We start from the raw sequence: 24,684 nt of genomic DNA, 5'->3' as shown, positions 1-24,684 counted from the left end.
AGCTCGGGCCTCAGTTGCACTCTTTGGATATCTACTGGGCACAGGCCAAGCAGCCCCTCAAAGCTAGGTTGGGGTGGGGGATGAGAGGAGGGAAAACAGCGGGTCACTGTTGCACAATTAGGAAGAAATGTAGGAACAGGAGTAGGCTATTCAGTCCCTCAAGCTTATTCAGCCATTCAATTAGATCACGGTTGATCTGCATCTCATCTCCATCCACCTGCCTTGGTTCCATAACCCTCAACACCCTTGCCAACAAAAATCAGTTCCCAGAAGGCGGGAGCAGTTTGGCCCTTAGTTTTCAATCTCTTAAAACCAGGGCAACAGAGAGTTACCACTGTGAAAAATATTAAAAGGCTTCTGGTTCCAAACTGCATTAACTAGAATAAATCCTCATTGTGACATCCTTACATACATTGTACTGCTTCAGTTATTAAGTTACTCATCAGTGAATTCAAACTTTCTCAGTGACAAGCTACTGACTGTAACTGACTGTAGTGCAACACAATACAGATCTAGCAGACATTCCTCCCCATTTGAGTCAGTCAATTACTTATAGACTGCAACTTCACTCTGAATCCCAATTAATAAGCTCAGTGATATATCTCTTGTTCAAATCCATCAAATATTGTAAGACATACACAAATGATGCTTCAGGCTTATTTCCAGAAACCAAATACAAATCGAGAACTGCGCTCCTGCCACATGCTTTATCATAAAGATTCTTTGCCATTACTTTGCTAGCACGACTTGTGCTGTCCTAACAGTCCAAAGGGCTGTGTCTTACCAAGTTGCTCAATCAGTAGCACACTAGCCTCTGAATCAGAAAGTTGTGCGTTCAAGACCCACAAAAGACCTGCACACATAATCTCGGTTGACAATTCAGTGTCGCACCAAATCAGTACTGTATTGTTCAAGGCGTCATCTTTCGGACAGAATGTTAAACTAAGATATTCACTTTGAACTAAATTGAGAGTAGGACAAATGAACACAGGTGGAAACTGGTAAATGCCAAATTTTACACTTGTATTAGAAGGCTCTTCTTCACACAATTAGTAATCAATTCATGTGTTTCAAATGTTAGGTTTGGACTAGATATTCACTTCGATTCAGCATCACCGCCTCTGACAACACTGCTCTCAACTCAGTTACTGGTAGATGCTCAAGACCATTGTGGATCGACTCCAAGAACAGAATTGAACATGTTATGCATAGTCTCTTAATATTTAAAAGATTATGGTCTGTTTTTTCCAATCAGTATTCAAGAGACAAATACCATTCACACCAGTGTTAAAATGAGCTACCTGAGTTCTTGTTGGTTAATGTCAGCCTATATTTCCAGTGTTTACTGACGGAAAAGAATACTATCTACTGGATCCTAGAGGAACACCGAGAACAGGAATACATGTTTGGTTTCTTGTTGGCTCAGAGGTCACAGTCTAAGGATAAGAGGTAAGCCATTTAGGACCGAGATGAGGAGAAACTGCTTCACTCATAGAATTGTGAGCCTGTGGAATTCTCTACCACAGCAAGTTGTTGAGGCCAGTTCGTTAGATATACACAAAAGGGAGTTGGATGTGGCCCTTACGGCTAAAGGGATCAAGGGGTATAGAGAGAAAGCAGGAATGGGGTACTGAAGTTGCATGATCAGCCATGATCATACTGAATGGTGGTGCAGGCTCGAAGGGCCGAATGGCCTACCCCTGCACCTATTTTCTATGTTTCTATAACTGCACTTCCAAGTGTGGTACTGGGATATATAGATCCGAGAAGTCCCAGGTTCAATCCAATTGACTTCAGCCCCTCTGGGATAGAGAAGGGGCGAAAGGAAGAAAAGAAAAAATCAGCCAAGGCTCCCATTCCTCATTACTATCCAGTGACTTCTGCTAGAAATTGCAAACTTGTTAGATGGTGGTTTTTGGATGATAACAGGACTGGGCTCTGCAGTGATGCCTTCCATTGCAGAGTATGACATGTAGAATACCTGAGAATTGCCTATGGAACATGGAACATCACCAACATAAAGCATAATTTTCAGGAGAAGATAAAAGAAGAAACTTGGGAGATCTGGGTGTGGAGCGTTTACTTTTTGAAATAAGCAGAGTTGTGATGGGCAATTTCCCTCCAACTATACAGCTGGAGCAATTGAAACCAGCTTAAATGGAAGAGCCAAAATGACCCTCTGCCCGAAACGGGGCACACCTACCGTTTTTTAGGTGCTCCATCTGCTCTAATGCAGAGGGCGGACATTCCAACGATTTTCAGCTCTTTGGCTTATGTTTCCGGTCAGAGCGGTCGGTGTTGGTGTGGGGAGAGAGGCGGATGTGCGGTCGGGGCGGAGAGGCAGCCATTAGCAGGGCCGAAGTGGGGGCGGGTTGGAGTGGCCGACGCTCCAAGTCATCAGCGCCTTGCTGCTGATGTCATCACGCTGGCGCCTCACAACATCCCTTCCCTTCAGTTAAAGGGGAGGGCTGCTGCCAACTCTGCAGCCACTAAAGTGGCAAACACTGGGACACCAGAGTGCGTTTCAGCCGGGCCAGTGGCCTGGCGCCCAAGAGGGGGTGCCAGGCTGTCTGTTGGCAGCCCGGCCAAACCCGCAGGCAGAACTGATGGCCTGACCTGGCAGTGGGCCGACAATAAAAAAAATAAAATGCCGGCAACGCCACCTCACCTTTAAGGGGTCACGCTACCCAGCCACAAAAAGGGTGCCAACAGAAAAAGCTGTCAGTGGCACCAGCGCCGCTCCCGCGGGGCAATTCCACACAGGGCAATTTCAGAAAGGGAGTCGCCGCCAGTCGGTAAGAGGTCGGCGCGTGCACGACACGGCGGGAAAGTGGGTGGGGCGGTCCCCTACATCGCTCCAAAACTCAAGGAGGACAATTTACAAAATGGCGGCCCCTCCACACCGATCCTTGGCCGCTGCTTTCAGGCGGCCACGAGCCTTATAGAAAGGGGCAATTTCAGCTCCCACATGTTTTGGTTCTTGGTCTAACTATACTGCACTCCAAATATTCCCATTGTCTGATCCAGTCGTCACACTTCTCAAAATCACTCAAGTTGCAAAGTTATAAACAAAGACAATCACAAGATGTTGGAATTCAGTTGATTTCCTTGTATTTTTAGCTTTTCAACACAAAAAAGAACTACCTTCTCTTGGTGAAACTTTAAAGAGTAACTATTTTCTAAAAAAAATTTCCACAAAAAAAAAGTCAATTTCTGCAGTTGCTGCAGATTTATGAGTGATCTGATTACACTAATGTAATCATTGATCAATGTGATTAAGAACTGCATTCACTTGGCAGGTAGACATATGAAAAACTTAATGAATAAAGTGATAGTTGGCAAAAATTGACGTAAGAAAAAGGACAATATTCAGTGACAATAAACAGGAAGTGACGAAGGAATAATCGTACGTGGAACTCAATGCTCATGTAAAATGACATTGCTTAACATGATTTAAAGGCAGTATTATTGCCCGATCAGAATTGTAAAATTTAGTGATTTGACTCAGAGCTATCATCCACAAATAGTTTTTCTAATTGGTAGTGATCAGCAGTACTTGCAGGTAGCAAACAGAAACAATTCAAGTGGGTCTGGTGATGTTTAGGGGAAGGAGAGGTAGACCTACACTTCAGATATAGACTCTCCAATAGAACACAGTTCTGGCTGGGGTACTGGGGTCTGCATATTTTCAGCATTTACCATTTTTATTTTAGGTTTCCTGTGTCTGCAGGTTTCCTGTCCCTCCCACTCCACCCCTACCATTTCCCCACCTTTAACCTTGTGTGCATCTCCCAGGTCTTTTCACAGTCTCAGCTATTTGCACGTTTTCGCTCTTCCATTGCCTCAATTGCGATGATCTTTTATATCATGCAACAGTTTTATGCTTTTCTGTTAAGCAGTCTGCAAGTCATGCAGTCCACTAACTTCCCTCTGTCATTGAAATATTTCTTCCCTTTGTAACAAACCTTCAGTTTTTCAGTTTTCAATTCTGATGAAAGGCTACACCCAAAACCTGAAATGTTGGAAATACACTGAAAACACCAAAAGATGTGCGGTGCATTTTCAGCTTTTTGGGTAAAATTGCAAGTAAAATTGCTCCCCTACTAATACCAACTTTTCAATGGCAAAATTGAATTGATTAACTGTGGATTCATTGTAATCTTATAGAATGCACCCACTCAGAGCTACATGGTAATATATTCCTGCCGCTTATAGTGAGAGCGTTGGTATTAATGCGATTAACCAGTTATAAGCGATGGATGGTGCATCAACTTTAACAGGGACCAAGACCTTCCTCGTTAATGGAGGACTGAAAGCAGTGAACACACACTCTCGCAATCAGGCAAAATTCCACACCCGTTTGTTCAAGCTTCTACCATTTATAGAAGGTGCGATTATCTCCAAAGTGAGCACGCACAGCCCTGTTTTTGACTATGTCCCTCCAGAACAAATGTTGAGCTCCAACATTGCGGGACACGCCCCCTCCTACATGAAATCTACAACCCTGACAACCACTAACTCTAACTTAAAAAAACCCTCCGAGACCCAGGAAAACAAGACACCCCAGAAGAAAGAGAAAGGCACAGAATGATCCATGGAATAATTTAAATACCAATACTGTACAACAACTAGGTGGGAAAAGCTTATTTAATTGCCTGAAATAGCCTGCACACCTGTTATAAGTGGCACCTTTATAATTTACTTCAATGGAAATGGCAAATGGTTAGCATCATTTGCCCAAGAAAGGCGGCTACCCTTGATAAGCGTGGACAGTGCAAGCGGTGGGGACTGTGTGCCCATTACGATTGTGTACTGTTTTGCATGAAATAAAACAATCCTAAATCTTGGGAGAATAAGCTGAAAAATAAATTTAAACTGTTTCATCAGAGACTAGCAGTAGAATACGTTACATAATTCCTTAATGATCATGTTCACCAATACTGCACGCTACTGTCAAGTTGTTAGAAGCTAATACAAAAGCAAAATACTGCGGATGCTGGAATCTGAAATAAAAAACAGAAAATGCTGGAAATCTCAGCAGGTCAGGCAGCATCTGTGGAGAGGGAGCAATGTTAACGTTTCGGATCGATGACCCTTCGTCAGAACTGGAGTGTGTTCGGAAAGAACAGATTCTTAACAAGCACTGAAAGGGGGAGAGGCAGAAAGAATAAAAGGGAAGGTCTGTGATAGGTTGGAAGACAGGAGCGATTAGAGACACAAAAGGGATGATGGCCCAAATTCACAATGCTAATGCCAGGAGTTAGAAAAACATTAGTCAAGATAGGGTGTGAATGGCAGGATAATGACCAACTGCCATTAGAGACAAGGAGAAAGAAAGAGAAAGAAAGAGAAAGAAAGAAAAGAAAGAGAAAGAAAGAAAGAAGAAAGAAAGAAGAAAGAAAGGAGAAAGAAAGGAGAAAGAAAGAAAGAAAGGAGAAAGAAAGAAAGAAAGGAGAAAGAAAGAAAGAAAGGAGAAAGAAAGAAAGAAAGGAGAAAGAAAGAAAGGAGAAAGAAAGAAAGGAGAAAGAAAGAAAGGAGAAAGAAAGAAAGGAGAAAGAAAGAAAGGAGAAAGAAAGAAAGGAGAAAGAAAGAAAGGAGAAAGAAAGAAAGAGGCTTTGATGAGGGGGGACGGGTGAGGGGGGACGGGTGAGGGGGGACGGGTGAGGGGGGACGGGTGAGGGGGGACGGGTGAGGGGGGACGGGTGAGGGGGGACGGGTGAGGGGGGACGGGTGAGGGGGGACGGGTGAGGGGGGACGGGTGAGGGGGGACGGGTGAGGGGGGACGGGTGAGGGGGGACGGGTGAGGGGGGACGGGTGAGGGGGGACGGGTGAGGGGGGACGGGTGAGGGGGGACGGGTGAGGGGGGACGGGTGAGGGGGGACGGTGGTGGGAAGGGAGCCAAAGTTTGGCAGTGGTTACGCTCTGAAATTTTTGAACTCGATGTTGAGTCCAGAAAGCTGTAAAGTGCCTAAACAAAAGATGAGATGCTGTCCCTCAAGCTTGCGTTGAGCTTTGTTGGAAGAGTGTAGGAGACCGAGGACGGAGAGGTCAGAGTGGGAATGGAGCGGAGAATTAAAGGGAGACGACCGGAAGCTCAGGCTCACACTTGCGACTGAACGGAGGTGCTCTGCAAAGCAGTCACCCAATCTACGCTTGGTCTCCCCAGTGTAGTGGAGACCACATCGGGAGCAGCAAATACAGTATGCTAAATTGAAAATACAACAAGTAAATCGTTGTTTCACCTGGAAGGAGTATTTGGGGCCCTGGATAGTGGGAAGGGAGGAGGTAAAAAAAAAAAAGGGCAGGTGTTGCATCTCCTGCACTTGCACGGGAAGATGCTGTGGGAAGGGGAGGGGATGCTGGGGGTAACTACGGCATGGACTCGGGTCTGCTCCCTCACCTCTTTTTCTGGTACATTGATGACTGTATCGGTGCCGTTTCCTGCTCTCGCCCTGAACTTGAAGATTTCATTCACTTTGCATCCAATTTATACCCTTCCCTCACCTTCACATGGTCCATCTCCGACTCCTCGACTTCTCCGTCTCCATCTCTGGGAATAGGCTTTCGACCAGTATCCAGTAGAGGCCCAGACTCCCACAGCTACCTCGACTACACTTCCTCCTACCCCGCATCCTGTAAGGACTCCATTCCATTCTCCCAGTTTCTCCGTCGCATCTGCTCTGAGGACCCCACCTTGCACACTAGTGCCCCTGACATGTCTTCCTTTTTCCTCAACAGAGGATTCCCCTCCACCATGGTTAACATGGCCCTCGACCGTGTCCTATTTCCCGCACCTCTGCTCTCACCCCTTCCCCTCCCTCTCAACCATGACAGGGTGCCCCTTGTCCTCACCTTTCATCCTACCAGCCTCCACATTCAACGGATCATCCTCCGCCATTTCTGCCACCACCAATCACATGTTCCCCTCTCTGGGGAGACCAAGCGTAGATTGGGTGACCGCTTTGCGGAGCACCTCCGTTCAGTCGCAAGTGTGACCCCTGAGCTTCCGGTCGCCTGTCACTTTAATTCTCCACTCCACTCCCACTCTGATATCTCCGTCCTTGGTCTCCTACACTGTTCCAATGAAGTGCAACGCAAGCTCGAGGAACAGCACCTCATCTTTTGTTTAGGCACTTTCTAGCCATCTGGACTCAACATCGAGTTCAACAATTTCAGAGCATAACCGCTGCCAATCTTTGGGTCCCTTTTCCCCTCCCCCGTCAGAACCTGTTTCTTTCTTTCTCCTTGTCTCTAATGGCAGTTGGTCATTATCCCGCCATTCACACTCTATCTTGACTAATGTTTTTCTAGCTCCTAAAAAACACTAATCAATTGTATCCCACAACTATCCCGATTTCAATTACAGAACATGGATATATATGTTCTTTTTAAAGTTATTTCCAGAAACATTGTAACAAGTGCTTTTATGAGACTGAACAGGGATTAAGGGGAAATAAACATCTGAAGTGGAAGCACCAGTATTTTACTGTTTAACAAAAGTTAGATGCCATGTCATTAAAATGTGCATATTGTTAAAGTAACTTCTGGCATGACCATTTGAATTTGGGCCATCATCCCTTTTGTCTCTCTAATCTCTCCTGTCTTTCAACCTATCACAGACCTTCCCTTTGTTCTTTTTTCCCCCTCCCCCTTTCAGTGCTCGTTAAGAATCTGTTCTTTCCGAACACTCTCCAGTTCTGATGAAGGATCATCGACCTGAAACGTTAACTCTGCTTCCTCTCTCTCCACAGATGCCTGACCTGCTGAGATTTCCAGCATTTTCTGTTTTTATTGCGAGAGGCTAATGTGAGTTAGCAACACCAATCAAATCCTTGTATCATGCACTAATCCAGTGAATGATTTTTCTGAATAAACTGGTAGTAAATTAAGAATGGAGCAATGAATTTAAAATAATTAGTCCATATAATTACCATAATACTGTATATTTCATTTTAACTTGGAAGTGATGTTGCCCGAATGAAATATACTTACGATTGTAAGTGTAATGATCTAAAACTACTGTTTAGATACCTCATATAATAGTGTTCATTGATAAATTCATGCTTTATCCGCTATAAACCACAAATGAACCACAAAAAGGCTATAACAATTAATGGTTAATTTTACAGTTTTCTGGTTGCAATATACAAATTTATGAATCAGATTAGGTTTTAAGTATCCTTTGGCATTATTCAACAACATAGACCATCCACAGAAAGCAGTACTCAATAAGAGTAAATACACAAGCAAAATTTTGGTTGCAAATTTACACCCATTCTGAACTTGTGTAAATACAGGTCGGGGGTGGGGGGGCGGGGGGATGTCGCCCCCCCCCCCCCCCCCAATCGCCCCGGTCAGGAGGAGTGGGTGGGGAAGTGGGGAAGGAGGTCGGCAACCCGAGCGGGCCCCTTAGTGTCGGCGGGCCCCGAAGAGTCGGCGTGGCCCGAACGGGCCCGACCCCCAGAGGGAGCGCTGAGCGGAAGGCCCAAGGACGCGGCCTGCCGACCCGACCCCCCCCACCCCCCCCCCGCCCCCTCCCCGGAGGGAGTGCTGAGTGGAGGAGCGGCCGGCCCGAAGACTGTGACTGCAGGAGTTCCAGCAGGATGAGGAGGAGGAGGCAGCCGATAACCCTGACATCGAGGAGAAAGATTAGATTAGTGAGTACCCTGTCCGAATTTTTTTTAAACTTATGTTCTGAGAGCAGTCGCGGGAGTCCGGCGGTGTTTCGGGGCTGGGGGCTGGGGGCTGGAAGTGTGGCAGCGAGGAAGGCCGCAGGGGGGGTATCTGCAACAGAAACATAGATCTGCAGCAAAATGATAAACAACAAAAAAAATAGCTAATCATTTAGAAAAATGGACAATCACAATCGCGGGGGTCGGCAGGGAAGGAAAGATTTTGACCAGCCGCGTTCTGTGCATGCGCCACCCGGTGGTCGGATAAGGGAGTCCCGGATGAGAGGGGTTCAACCTGTACTTGTGTCGGTCTACCTACAACCTGTATCAGCCATTCTTTTAGCTGGAAAACAAGTGCTTGTGTTAGTGTACACTGTTTCAGAAAAATGCAAGTTATTTTGCTCGAGACCCTTTATATTTTTCCCCGACTTCCCACTTGTATTTCCACATTTGCATCGAAGATTTCTAACCATAAAAACCACAACCCAAAAAAAATCTATGAGGACATTAGAAATGCTTTTGGTCCCACTAGTTGCTAAAAGCTGCATATTCTATTGGTGAAAATTTTATTAGCGCTGCTTATTACTTTTTTTTGACTACTTGTACTATAAAGAAAGGACTAAATGTACCAGTGAAATGAGCTCCCTACCCTCCAAAGAGGGAAGATGTCTAACAATAGCCTTCACCAGAAGAAAAGTGGGTTCGCAATATCGCCAATAATGCTTTTATGTCCTTATTACAGCTAATAATCGCTTATCTTTTCAAACCGGATGGTAAGGTCAACAGTTACATCTGAATACGTTTATTTCCTTTAGATCAGAAAAAATGTCAAATATACAAACATATCTCCCTGGTATTTTCAAGTGCGATTAAATTCAGACAACAAACCACAAGTTAATGCTGTAGTGACTTCCTTTTTGTTACTGCCTTCACTCAGAAAAGGATAAATAGGTCAGTTGCATTTTCAAAATGCTGTAGTGACAAAAACAGAACTAGGGATTGTTTTGATCAGCTTACAAAATATTTAATAATTTTCTTTATATTTCAATTTTTAAAGAGATAATTTTGAAATTTATTTCCATGCTATGGGCAAGAATTCTTTACTTCCAGTAAGAAAGAAAAGAAAGAACGAAAGAAAGAAAAAAATAATGACTTGGATTTATATAGCGCCTTTCACGACCACCGGACAACTCAAAGCGCTTTACAACCAATGAAGTACTTTTGGAGTGCAGTCACTTGTAATGTGGGAAATGCTGCAGCCAATTTGTGCACAAGCAAGCTTCCACAAACAGCAATGTGATAATGACCAGATAACGTATTTTTTTTGTTATGCTGATCGAGGGATAAATATTGGCCAGGTCACTAGAATAACTCCCCTGCTCTTCTTCGAAATAGTGCCATGGGATCTTTTACGTCCACTTGAGAGAGCAGACGGGGCCTCGGTTTAATGTCTCATCTGAAAGAAGGCACGTCTGACAGTGCAATGTTCCCTCAGCACTGCACTGGAGTGTCAGCCTAGATTTTTTGTACTCAAGTCTCTGGAGTGGGACTTGAATCCACAACTTCTGACTTAGAGGCGAGAATGCTACCCACTGAGCCACAGCTGACACTATTTGACCAATGTCGGCCAATAGTAGTCCAGGTTTGGCTGGTGAATGGTGCAGAACTGGTCAACTCCTTCCCTTTAGGTTAACAATTCGATGTTACACTGAAAGACCTAGCAGACCCTTTCCCCCAAGCCATCAGTCTGGGGAACGCAGCATCCACATATACTGAACCAAGAAGGAGAAAGTAGAAAAGCTGGGTTTTTTTCTTCGATGGGTCTTAAAGAAGGAGAGGGAAGCGGAGAGGCAGAGCCATTTATGGAGACAATTCCAAAGAGCGAGACCTAGGCAGTGAAATGCACAACCACCAACAGTGGGGCAAAAGGACGGGGGCGCACAAGAGGCCAGTGTCAGAAAGGCTGAAGGAGGTTAGAGAGAAAGGGAGAGATATAAACACAAGGATGAGTTTTTTTTTAAATTTGTGACACTGGGGTATCATAGTCCAATGTAGGTCAGTGAGAACAGGGGTGTGATGGGCAAGCAAGACTGAGAGTAAGTTAAGTTAAGCTGAAGTTTAGGGATGGTGATGGAGGTGAGGCCAGCCAGGAGATCATTGGAATGATAAAGCGACAAAGGCATGAGGTTTCAGCGACAAATTTTTAAATCAAGCAATGGTGCAAAAACACAGCAATGGCGAGGATTAAAACACAGTTTCCCCAGCAAAGGATAGAATTACAACCTGTATTCAACAGGATTCACTGCTATTAATGCCTCTATTTATTGACCTTGTGCCTTTCCCCTTCTACTGACCATCAAAGCTCACAATAACAATGGTGCACCCCTTTCTTCCCTGCCATCTCAGTCTTCTTCCCTCTTCTGAAGATAGAGAGTCACAATCCAAGAGTTCCACAGATGCCAACAATCCCCACCACACCAGCAAAATGCCCTGGGACAAAATTCAGTATTGTGTACAAAGGTTTCACTAAAATTCATGTCAGTCCTGAAAGTGTCCCATGAATACACCGGAAAACATATCTTAAGTATCTCAGTGAAATGTGTGTGAGAGTGACAGAGCATTAACAGTGGTCCTGACAGACAGCATGCCTGAATTAAGAGTATTGTACTAGATGATGTAGGGAGTTAATATAGCATGCTAGTATGGAAAAGATAATTTATTCTGTTACAGTTCAGAAGTAAAATGAGATTGGGCAATCTCATCTTAGTTCCTGGTAGATGAAAATTACAGTGTCTGGTTCAGCATTTTCACTCAATAGCCTCAAAAGCATCAACTTTGAATTAGATTGAGACAGTCATGCAGAGCCACTCTCCAATGGACCAGTTGGGAAAGCCTGTTTGTAACTGAGCCATGGTGGTTACTAGTGAAGTTCGCAATTTATGTTGTATTAGCTGATCTCAGTGAAGGTGGAAGTAAAAGCCTCAGCACATCTGAGCTAGGAAGAAGATCATTGTGTCCTGTCCACAAAAAACAGGACAAATCCAATCCGGCCAATTACCGCCCCATCAGTCTACTCTCAATCATCAGCAAAATGATGGAAGGTGTTGTCAACAGTTCTATCAAGCGGCACTTACTCACCAATAACCTGCTCACCGAAGCCCAGTTTAGGTTCCGCCAGGACCACTCGGCTCCAGACCTCATTACAGCCTTGGTCCAAACATGGACAAAATAACTGAATTCCAGAGGTGAGGCGAGAGTGACTGCCCTTGACATCGGCAGCATTTGACCGAGTGTGGCATCAAGAAACCCTAGTAAAACTGAAGTCAATGGGAATCATGGATGAAAATCTCCACTGGCTGGAGTCATACCGAGCCCAAAGGTAGATGGTTGTGGTGGTTGGAGGTCAATCATCACAGCCCAAGGACATCGCTGCAGGAGTTCCTCAGGGCAGTGCCCTAGGCCCAACCATCTTCAGCTGCTTCATTAATGATCTTCTCTCCATCATAAGGTCAGAAGTGGGGATGTTCGCTGATAGGTGCAGTGTGTTCAGTGCCAGTCGCAACTCCTCAGATAATGAAGCAGTTCATGCCCACATACAAGACCTGGACGACATTTAGGCTTGGGTTGATAAGTGGCAAATAACATTCACGCCACATAAATGCCAGGCTATGACCATCTCCAACAAGTGGCAGTCTAACCACCGCCCCTTGGCATTACCATCATCGAATCCCCCACCATCAACATCCTATGGGGGAGGGGGGGGGAGGTCACCATTGATCAGAAACTTAACTGGATCAGCCACATAAATACTGTGGCAACAAGAGCAGGTCAGAGGCTGGATATTCTGCAGTGAGTGTCTCACCTCCTGACTCCCCAAAAGTCTTTCCACCATCTACAAGGCACAAGTCAGGAGTGTGATGGAACTTGCCTGGATAAGTGCAGCTCCAACAACACTCAAGAAGCTCAACACCACCCAGGACAAAGCAGCTCGCTTGATTGGCATCCCACCCACCACCTTCAACATTCACTCCCTCCATCACCAACGTAACATGGCTGCAGTATGTACCATCTACAAGATGCACTGCAGCACCTCCCAAACCTGCAACCTCTGCCACCTAGAAGGACAAGGGCAGCAGATGCATGGGAACACCACCATCTCCACTTTCCCCTCCAAGTTACACCTTGGAAGTATGTCGCCATTCCTTCATCGTCACTGGGTCAAAATCCTGGAACTACCTCCCTAACAGCACTGTGGGAGTACCTTCACCACACAGACTGCAGCGGTTCAAGGCGGCGGCTCACCACCATCTTCTCAAAGGCAATTAGGGTTGGGCAATAAATGCTGGCCTTGCTAGCGACACCCACGTCTCATGAATGAATTAAAAAAAATTAAGTGACTCAACTGCCAATTGTATGACACAAAAAAAAAATCATAGTATCAGAACAGTGGTTATGAAATATAGAAACATAATAAATAGGTGCAGGAGTAGGCCATTCAGCTCTTCGAGCCTGCACCACCATTCAATATGATCATGGCTGATCATGCAACTTCAGTACCCCATTCCTGCTTTCTCTCCATACCCCTTGATCCCTTTAGCCATAAGGGCCACATCTAACTCCCTTTTGAATATATCTAATGAACTGGCCTCAACAACTTTCTGTAGTCGAGAATTCCACATGCTCACAATTCTGAGTGAAGAAGTTTCTCCTCATCTTGGTCCTAAATGGCTTACCCCTTATCCTTAAACTGTGACTCCTGGTTCTGAACTTCCCCAACATCGGGAACATTCTTCCTGCGTCTAACCTGTCCAAACCCGTCAGAATTTTATATGTTTCTATGAGATCCCCTCTCATTCTTCTAAATTCCAGTGATTATAAGCTTCGTCAATCCAGTCTTTCTTCATATGTCAGTCCTGTCATCCCGGGAATCAGCCTGGTGAACCTTCGTTGCACTCCCTCAATAGCAAGAATGTTCTTCCTCAGATTAGGAGACCAAAACTGTACATAATATTCAAGATGTGGCCTCACCAAGGCCCTGTACAATTGTAGTAAGACCTCCCTGCTCCTATACTCAAATCCTCTCGCTATGAAGGCCAACATACCATTTGCCTTCTTCACCGCCTGCTGTACCTGTATGCCAACTTTCAATGACTGATGTACCATGACACCCAGGTCTCATTGCACCTCCCCTTTTCCTAATCTGTCACCATTCAGATAATAATCTGCCTTCCTGTTTTTACCACCAAAGTGGATAACCTCACATCTATCTACATTATACGGCATTTGCCATGTATTTGCCCACTCACCTAACCTGTCCAAGTCACTCTGCAACCTCTTAGCATCCTCCTCACAGCTCACAATGCCACCCAGCTTAGTGTCATCTGCAAACTTGGAGATATTACATTCAATTCCTTCATCTAAATCATTAATGTATATTGTAAATAGCTGGAGTCGCAGCACTGAACCTTGCGGTACCCCACTACTCACTGCCTGCCATTCTGAAAAGGCCCCATTTATTCCAGGCCCCATTTATTCCGACTCTTTGCTTCCTGTCTGCCAACCAGTTCTCTATCCACGTCAGTACATTACCCCCAATACCATGTGCTTTAATTTTGCACACTAATCTCTTGAGTTGGACCTTGTCAAAAGCCTTATGAAAGTCTAAATACACCACATCCACTGGCTCCCCCTTGTCCACTCTACTAGTTACATCCTCAAAAAATTCTAGAAGATTTGTCAAGCATGATTTCCCAAGCATGATTTCCCTTTCATAAATCCATGCTGACTTGGACCGATCCTGTCACTGCTTTCCAAATGCGCTGCTATTTTATCTTTACTAATTGATTCCGACATTTTCCCCACCACCGATGTCAGGCTGACCGGTCTATAATTCTCTGTTTTCTCTCTCCCTCCTTTTTTAAAAAGTGGGGTTACATTAGCAACCTCCAGACCATTGGGACTGATCCAGAATCTATAGAATGTTGGAAAATGACCACCAATGCAGCCACTATTTCTAGAGCCACTTCCTTAAGTACTCTGGGATGCAGACTATCAGGCCCTGGGGATTTATCGGCCTTCAATCCCATCAATTTTCCTTACACAATTTGCTGACAAGTAAGGATTTCCTTCAGTTCCTCCTTCTCGCTAGACCTTGGTCCTCTAGTATTTCCGGAAGGTTATTTGTGCCTTCCTTCGTGAAGACAGAACCGAAGTATTTGTTCAATTGGTCTGCCATTTCTTTGTTCCCCATTATAAATTCACCTGATTCTGACTGTAAGGGACCCACATTTGTCTTCACTAATCTTTTTCTCTTCACATATCTGTAGAAGCTTTTGCAGTCAGTTTTTAGGTTCCCTGCAAGCTTACTCCCATATTTAAACCCCTCCTAATTAAACCCTTTGTCCTCCTCTGCTGAATTCTAAATTTCTAACAGTCCTCAGGATTGCTGCTTTTTTTGGCCAATTTATATGCCTCTTCCTTGGATTTAACACTATCCCTAATTTCCCTTGTAAACCATGGTTGAGCCACCTTCCCCGTTTTATTTTTATGCCAGACAGAGATATACAAAATGATTTAATACAGCCTTAATTTCACTTGTAAAGAAAATCTGTCTATTATCACCTCATCGCACTGTTGCTCATAAGTTTTCAGATTGCAGCTAGTCTCTCAAAAAGACAACGTAATTAATTTTCTTTAGGGGATTACATTTTGCAAACAAAGTGAAGGGTCTCAATGGAATTTTTTTCCCATTTTTGCTATCCAACATCAGCAATGAGCCCTCTTGGGTGAGGAAACGCATGGCCAGATAAAAGTAAAGCCCCCTTTTACAACAATGTCCCTCCATCCAACATCACAGCAACATCCCTATACTATCTCACAAATAAAAACATATAGATGCCTTTCTTGAAATTCCAAATTCTGAATTTCACTGGTTAAAAATCATGCAATAGTCTCAGATTATGTAGACAGATACAATATGAAAAGAATACAAGGATTCTCCTCCCATTACCCACCCACACCAATGATTATATTTTATGTACATTTTTGAACATAATCATATTTATTGCACTTGATTCCAATAGTGTTTGCTTTTTCCCTGAACTCATCTTTTCTTTCAGCCTATTTTTTTTTAAAATATGTATTTCAAGTACAAGTGGCCCACCCATGTGTTGCTCATGGGTTGTCAAGGTTCGGGAGCATTGCAGCATTGCTTGTTTGTAAATTGCTTGTTGATGATGGCTTGGAGTTCGTCCTCTGAATGTACGCAGACGCAAGCGTCGTCCGGGTACTGTGGTTCGAAGACCCGAGGATGGGACAACCTTGGATCTAGCCTGGAAGCGATGAAGGTTGAACAGGTTCCCATTGGTTCTATAGTTTAGTTCCACTCCAGTGGGGAGCTTGTTGAGCGTGAGATGGAGCATTGCAGCAAGGAAGATCGATAACGCAGCCCTGCTTGACCCTGGTCCGGACATGGATTGGGTCTGTGGTAGATCCGTTGGTCAGGATCACTGCTTGCATATCTTCATGGAGCAGGCGGAGGATGGTGACAAATTTCTGGGGGGCAGCCGAAACAGCGGAGAATGCTCCATAGTTCCTCACGGTTGAGTGTGTCAAAGGCCTTTGAGGTCAAAGAAGGCCACGGACAAGAGCTGGTTTTAATCCAAGATGGTGGTCAGGATGGCAGCTCCCTCGGGAGCTCTCCCTGAACAAATTTCCCCCCGGCCATCTGCTGCCATTCTTCACTCTTCTCTCCCCCAATCTTCCCCCGCCCCCCCAACTGTTTAAGCCCCCCTGGAAGGGCAATATTACAGAGATGGAAGTCGGCAGTCTTTGTGATGGAGGATATGGGGCCGGAAGCTCAACTCGGGGTCAAATATGACACCAGAGTTGCAAACAGTTCGGTCCAACCCGAGACAGTGGCCAGTGAGCAGAACGATGACTAGGGAACAGAGTTTGCGGCCGAAGGCAATGGCTGCGGTGTTCCCAATGCTAAAATGAAGGAAATTTCTGCTCATTCAGTACTGGATGTCGGACAAGCAGCCCGACGACTGGGATTGAGAGAGGTGGTGCTGAGGTAGAGCTGAGTGTCATCAATGTACATGTGGAACCTGACATCATGAGGGGAATTATAGCCACCAAAAACCGCAGGGTTTAGGTCGGGTGTGATGTGAAATTGTTAAAAACCTCAAACCCGACCCGCCCACTTCCGGTTTCAATGGAGGCAGAATCAGGCCAGGCAACCAATCTGCTCTGAAGAGGTGGGTTGGTCATTTAAAATACTATTACAAGGCTGCATTCCTCAAATTTAATCTTCATTTAAATTTAACCCTGGCCAGCAGGGTTTCCCAGACCTCAGGAAACCCAGCAGCTAAAGGGAAAGAGGAACTGTTGGATTCACTTTCCACTTACCTGCTGAATCCAGCGCACATGCTTTTGCATCGCTCACCCCCACCACCTCCTCAATCCACGATCTCCCACATCCAACCCCCTGCCCAAGTATTTCCAATCCCTCCCTCCTTTGTGCTCCCCGGCTGCGACCTCTGAACTCACCGCCCAGCCCCCTCGATCTTTCCGATCGCCAACCCCACACCCCCGCTCTCCCCTCCAACCACTTCCCCCCCCACACCAGTCTCTGATCACCACCCACCCCTCCCCCCCCACTCCCAACGCCTCCGATCTCCCCCTACCCGCCAGCCTATCCAATCCCTCCACTCCGCTCCCCGACAGCGGTACCAAAGGCTTACCCGCCAGACAGCATCTCAGTCTGGCTGGCTGCGGCTGGGGAAACAAAGACAAATAATGTTCATCATGTCTTGCTGTTAAATTTGGCAGGACCCGACGACAAAACAGAAGTAACGGTGCAGGAGGGGGAAAGAGGAGTCACTGCAGAAGGTTCTCTCTGGCTACAACAGGAAAGATAAGAATGGATCAAGGCGAGGTCAAGAAGGATGAGAAGGGATAGTTTACCACGGTCACAGTTGCATAGGATGTCATTTGTGATTTTGATTGGGCCCATTTCAGTGCTGCGGTAGGGATGGAAACCTGATAGGAGAGTTTCAAGCATGGAGTTGCTGGAAAGATGGACTTGGGAGGCAACACATTTAAGGTCTTTGGAGAGGAAAAGGAGGTTGGAGATGGGGCGGTATTTGCAGGACATTCTAATTGCTGTTGTATCCTTCCTGAAGTGGAGCACTCAAAACAACACAATATTCCAATTCAAGCATGACTCATACTGCAATATACAATTGCAGTCAAACGTCCTTGTTTTTATATTATAAACTGCTTGTGATGAAGCCCAGCACTGTCTGATTCTTTGTGGGGGCTTTTCCCATTGGAAACCTCGTTTGCAATGACTTATGTACCTGCACTTTTCAATAACTTTGTTCATCTACCCACTCCCCCTCTTCCATCCCCAATGCACTTACCCTTTTTATATTACAATCTATTCCCCTAATGATACTTCTAAAGTGCTCTTCTTCACACTTTGTTCGATTAAACTGCATCCACAATTGTTCTCCAAATTTGCTTAACCAATTGCCTTTTGAAATTTTCTGCTCAGTTCTTCACAATTCTCTATACTTGCTACCTTGGTACTTGTACAAACAAACTATATATTACGAGGGCATCTCCAATTCCATGGACCTCAATTTGTTAGCAATCGCTTGTGTGGAACATTTATCAAATACCCTTTGAAATTCAGTGGCTATCGTACAACCCAATTAGAGTAGACATTGGCCCTGAAATTGCGGTGTCTCCAACAGCCTACTCAAGTGTACGCCATTGTAGTCCCTCTGAAATGCCCCGCAAGTTCCAGATTTCCACATGTGCGAAATCCGGAATTTGCAATCTGTCAAGGTACGCCTGGACAGATCATCCAAACGGCCTGAAAATTGAGTATTGCTGCCGCAGAGTGGGCTATTTGTCTAGCAGCTGGCCAGCAAGTCTTGCGGTTGATGCAAGCAGGCAAAGGGCCTGCTTGCATAAGGGGATATCTAAGCCTTAAATTGAACATTTACATATCCAAAATTATCCACATACACGTTATTAAATGAGTTTATGCAAATATTGGCCCGGATTACAGTTTTAATAATCTGTGAAATTATCAAAAAAAAATATTTTTATTGAGCTTGGTAGAGTGAAGGTAACTGTGATTAAAATTCTGTTAATTGTATAACTTTTATATTTAGGGATTCCATTGTCTATCATTAGGGGATGCCCTTCGTAAATGATTGCAATGGAATCCTCCTTTGTCATTGGAGGACCGGGCCCACGCGATCCCAGATACGCTTCCGAACCGCCTGCGTCCCTGGGCCATTACGCTGCCCTCTGCCTCGAGGCCTAAGGCCGCAACTCTTCACAGCCTGGCCGCCAGCAGATATTTTTCGGAATTATTTCGGGGTCGAAGGCGTACTTTGGAAGTTCGCTTCTGACCGCAATGTCGAATCATAGAATACAGCACAGAAGGAAGCTATTCGGTCCATCTTGCCCATGTCGGCTCTTGGTGGTAGAGCTATCAAACTAGTCCTAATCTCCCGCTCTTGTCCCATAGCCCTACAAATTCTTTCCCTTCAAGTACTTAACCAATTCTATTTTGAAGGTTATTATTGAATCTGCTTCCACCATCCTTTTGGGCTGTGCACTCCATATCACAAAAACTTGCTGAGTACAGAAATGTTTTCTCAAATCATAGAAACGTAGACTATAGGTGCAGGAGTAGGCCATTCGCCCCTTCGAGCCTGCACCACCATTCAATATGATCATGGCTGGTCATGCAACTTCAGTACCCCATTCCTGGTTTCTCTCCATACCCCTTGATCCCTTTAGCCGTAAGGGCCACATCTAACTCCCTTTTGAATATACCTAACGAACTGGCCTCAACAGCTTTCTGTGGTAGAGAATTCCATAGGTTCACAATTCTCTGAATGAAGAAGTTTCTCCTCATCTCAGTCCTAAATGACTTACCCCTTATCCTTAGATTGTGACCCCGGGTTCTGGACTTCCCCAGCATCAGGAACATTCTTCTTGCATCTAACCTGTCCAATCTCGTCAGAATTTTATATGTTTCTATGAGATCCCTTCTCATTCCTCTAAATTCCAGTGAATATAAGCCTAGTCTTTCTTCATTTGTCAGTCCTACCATCCCGGGAATCAGTCTGGTGAACCTTCGCTGCACTTCCTCAATAGCAAGAATGTCCTTCTTCAGATTAGGAGACCAAAACTGTACACAATATTCAAGGTGTGGTCTCACCAAGGCCCTGTACAACTGCAGTAAGACCTCCCTGCTCCTATACTCAAATCCTCACGCTGTGAAGGCCAACATGCCATTTGCCTTCTTCACCGCCTGCTGTATCTACATGCCAACTTTCAATGATTGATGTACCATGACACCTAGGTCTCGATGCATCTCCCCTTTTCCTAATCTGTCACCATTCAGATAATATTCTGCCTTCCTGTTTTTGCCACCAAAGTGGATAACCTCACATTTATCTACATTATACGGCATCTGCCATGCATTTGCCCACTCACCTAACCTGTCCAAGTCACCTTGCAGCCTCTTAGCACCCTCCTCACAGCTCGCACCGCCATCCAGATTAGTATCATCTGCAAACTTGGAGATATTACATTCAATTCCTTCATCTAAATCATTAATGTATATTGTAAATAGCTGGGGGTCCCAGCACTCAACCTTGTGGTACCCCATTAGTCACTGCATGTATTCTGAAAAGGACCCATTTATCCCTACTCTTTGCTTCCTGTCTGCCAACCAGTTCTCTATCCACATCAATACATTACCCCCAATACCATGTGCTTTAATTTTGCACACTAATCTTTTGTGTGGGACCGTGTCAAAAGCCTTTTGAAAGTCCAAATACACCACATCCACTGGTTCTCCCTTGTCCACTCTACTAGTTACATCCTCAAAAAATTCCAGAAGATTTATCAAGCATGATTTCCCTTTCATAAATCCATGCTGACTTGGACCGATCCTGTCATTGCTTTCCAAATGCGCTGCTATTACATCTTTAATAATTGATTCCAACATTTTCCCTGCTACCAATGTCAGGCTAACCAGTTTATAATTCTCTGTTTTCTCTCTTCCCTCCTTTTTTAAAAAGTGGGGTTGCATTAGCTACCCCCCAATCCATAGAAACTGATCCAGAGTCTATAGAATGTTGGAAAATGACCACCAATGCATCCACTATTTCTAGGGCCACTTCCTTAACTACTCTGGGATGCAGAATATCAGGCCCTGGGGATTTATCGGCCTTCAATCCTATCAATTTCCCTAACACAATTTCCTGACTAATAAGGATTTCCTTCAGTTCATCCTTCTCGCTAGACCTTCGGTCCCCTAGTATTTCCAGGTGGTTATTTGTGTCTTCCTTAGTGAAGACAGAACCAAAGTATTTGTTCAACTGGTCTGCCATTTCTTTGTTCCCCATTATAAATTCACCTGATTCTGACTGCAAGGGACCTAACATTTGTCTTCACTAATTTTTTTCTCTTCACATATCTGTAGAAGCTTTTGCAGTCAGTTTTTAAGTTCCCTGCAAGCTTACTCTCATACTTGCCTCTGGTCCTTTTCCAAATAGCCTCTGGCTCTTTTCCAAATACCTTAAATCCATGTCCTCTAGTTACTGACCCTTCTGCCATTGGAAGCAGTTTTTACTTATTTACTCTATCAAAACCCTTCATGATTTCTAACACTTCAATCAAATCTCCTCTTAATCCTCTCTGCTGAGGGCAATAGTCCAAGCTTCCCCAGTTTCCCCACATAACTGATGTCCCTTATCCCTGGTACCATTCTAGTAAATCTCTTCTACCCCCTCTCTAAGGCTTTGGCGAACTTCCTAAAGTGTGGTGCCCAGAATTAAAAACAAACTCCAGCCTAACGTGTGTTTTATGAAGATTTAGCATAACTTCCTTGCCTTTGTACTCTTTGCCTCAATTTATAAAGCCAAGGATGCTGTATGTCTTTTTAACAGCCTTCTCAACTTGTTCTGCGGCCTTCAAAGATTTGTGTACATATCTCGGTTCTTGCACCCCCTTTAAAATTATATAATTTAGTTTATTTTGCCTCTCCTCATTCTTCCTACCAAAATTCATCACAGCACAGTTCTTTGCATTAAATTGCGTCTAACAATTTCACCAGTCTATGTCCTCCTGAAGCCTGTTACTATCATCCTCATTGTTTATTACATTTGGGAGTTTTGTATCATCTGTAAACTTTGAAATTATGCCCTGTATACCCAAATCCAGGTCATTAATCTATCAAACAGAGCAAGTTTTCACTTACTCTGTCCCTGATGATGGATTCTAATACTTTTTCCCACTATTGACTTTAAACCTGTAGTTAATTGATTAGGCCTTCTTTAAAAAAAAATGCATAATTTGCTACTTTACAATCTGTAGATACTATCCCTAAATCTAGTGATCTTTGGAAAGTTCTAACTAATGCATCTCAAATGTTCTCATCTATTTATTTTAATATTTTCAAATAGAAACCATCTGGGCCTAGAGGTCTGCCTGGCTTCATACCAATTATTTGAGCCATTGCAGATTTTTTCCATCTATATGACTGCCTCGAAGTGTCTCCCCTTCAGTAATCTTTAGAAATTCCTGTACATCTGATATTGTATCCTCCTTTTCCACTATGAATGCATAAACAAAATATTAACTAAGCACATCCGCCATGTCCATATTCTTTACTAACATCCTACCAAAATTTGATTTCAATGGGCACATACCCTCATTTACCACTCTCTTTAATCCTGATGTGCTTATAAAAAGTTTTGCAATTATCCACTATACAATCTACAAGGTTTTTCATAATCCGTCTTTCCTCATTTTTTGGTCTCTTCATTATTTTCCACAATCTTCCCAATCCTCATCCTTATCACTTTTGTTTAACATTAGTCCTAACTGTTGTGTATGGAGGACTGACTCAGTCAGACTGAGCACTGTGAGCTCAAAGTAAAGTGTGACCGTAGTCTTTTATTGCAGATCTCCAGAGTGCCTCACCAACCTGTGAAGCCTCCTTAAATACCTGTGCTCCCAAGGGATTATGAGATCCCTTGGGGAGGGATGAGCCCTCTGGTGGCTGTACAGAGTAAATACAAGTCCACATCTATAACACCGAACCACTCATGAACCATGGTTGCATCACAATAGAAGTTTCATTTTTGTCTTTCAAGGGTTACGTTGGTTAGTTGACCATGATTACGCCACCCTTGCATCTCACTAGGTAAGTTGTTGGATGGCGCACGTCATACTAGGTAGGTTCCAGTGTCAGGGTCAATTGTGTTATCTCCCATGACTGAATAGCCTCTGCAGCACTTATTGTTCAAATACTCACAGATGAATTAAGAATGGTCAATTAGGATACAGTTGGGGAAAAAGATGGTTCCCACAGTATCGTGCCAAATACAGAAGAGAAACACTGAAGGAGCAAAGGAGAAACTGATCAATGAGGTTATATTTTCACGTTAGAGGCTTTTTCCAAACCCTAGTATTTGTTCCCTATCCAGGTTCAAGTCAACAGTTGTTGAACACAAAGCAAATATTCAGGGACGTTTAAGTCAGCAGCTCCAGGAAATTATCAGAATATTGTTGTTTTATTTTCTTTGGTTATTTTACAAATTTCTATAATGACTAACCCTAATAATACTAAGTTGATTAAAATTGTATTTCTTGCATTAGTTTTTTTGTGACTGCAGACGAAGATTGCATGAAAGAAAACATGGGTTTGAATATTACACTTCAAACTGCGTTGCACATGAAAGGCACACTGTTTCGCAAGATATGTTCAACATAATCAGCCGCATTCTGTGCCCACATTTGATAAAATCTCTAAAAATAACATCTTACCTTGGCTGTTTCTGGCTGTTCACTTTTTGGCACGTCTGCTGGTTCATTTTCTTCACTGCTGCCCTCATCCATATCACTATCATCATCTTCCTGGGTGGAGTCTCTTTTTTGTTGTATTTCAGAAGCATCACCAGGTTTTATCTCCATATCATTTTCATTCTCTACAGAACTGACAGCTTTTTTCTCCTCCATGCCTTCTTCATTTGGAAAAACCTCACCTTCCCCACTACACGAGGGACTATCAATCCCACTGTCTCTGTTGGGTATTTTACCATTCCCAGTTTGCTCTAGAGTTGATTCTACAATTTCAGCTGCAGCATTAGCCTCTTGAGTCCTGATACTGCCTGCACAGTCATTGCCTTTTCTATCACTTTCTGTCAATTCTTTCGTTGTAATGTTATCCTCATTTGAATGTTCCATCACTTCCATGCCGATTTCAGTTTCATTCGAATCAGTTTTTTCTGTTGTACCCTCAGCTGAGCTTGCTGGCTCCAAGTCGCTATCAGATGCTGCACACTCAGAGGGGTCTTGAGATGGCTCCATTTTAAGGGATAAAATCAGCTGATTTCTTTGAGAGATCTCTGGGCTCAGTTGCCTACAGTAACACATTGACATTTCACATAAAAGCAAATAATTTGAACATATTCTGTTAAATCTAATACAAAAGGCAAAATACTGTGGATGCTGGAAATCTGAAATGTAAACAGAAAGTGATGGAAATACTCAGCAGGCCAGGCAGCATCAGTGGAGTGAAATCTCTCGCCACAGATGCTATGTGGCCTGAATATTTCCAGCATTTTCTGTTTATATTTTTATTAAATCTAAATTTGTAGTACTTCTGATCTTATTTTTACAATATATACGTCATCAACTTTGCCCACCTTCATGACTTACAAGAGGTAAAATGTATGCAGGAAAGACAATAGTTTTTCTATCAAATAAGTGGTGTCGTTCAACATTATCAGTTCATCTGGCCAACAGTAACAGTTTCTGAGGACACGATTAACTCTAGTATTATCCATGGATTGAGAGGAGTGATAAAACTATGGGTAGTTCATTTCTCATTTCTACACATCATTTCAAGAAACAGCCTGGATTCAGCCATTTTATCTAAATGGCAACATGTGATTAACTCGTTCTCCAA

At 44.0% G+C, this 24,684-nt stretch overlaps 1 protein-coding gene across 1 annotated transcript in view; it reads right to left on the bottom strand.

Annotated features, from left to right (window-relative positions):
• LOC139276756 (FYVE, RhoGEF and PH domain-containing protein 3-like) overlaps positions 1-24,684 on the bottom strand; it is a 234,553-nt gene that overhangs the window by 113,346 nt on the left and 96,523 nt on the right. Inside the window, exon 4 of the mRNA XM_070894766.1 lies at positions 23,541-24,135. Coding sequence (XP_070750867.1) covers positions 23,541-24,135 — 595 coding nt within the window. The remainder of the gene's footprint in view (positions 1-23,540; positions 24,136-24,684) is intronic.

The sequence above is a fragment of the Pristiophorus japonicus genome, chromosome 12 (assembly GCF_044704955.1).
Source record: "Pristiophorus japonicus isolate sPriJap1 chromosome 12, sPriJap1.hap1, whole genome shotgun sequence".
NCBI lineage: Eukaryota > Metazoa > Chordata > Chondrichthyes > Pristiophoridae > Pristiophorus > Pristiophorus japonicus.
Note: the sequence above shows the minus strand (reverse complement) of the source record. Positions and strands in the feature narration are given on the sequence as shown.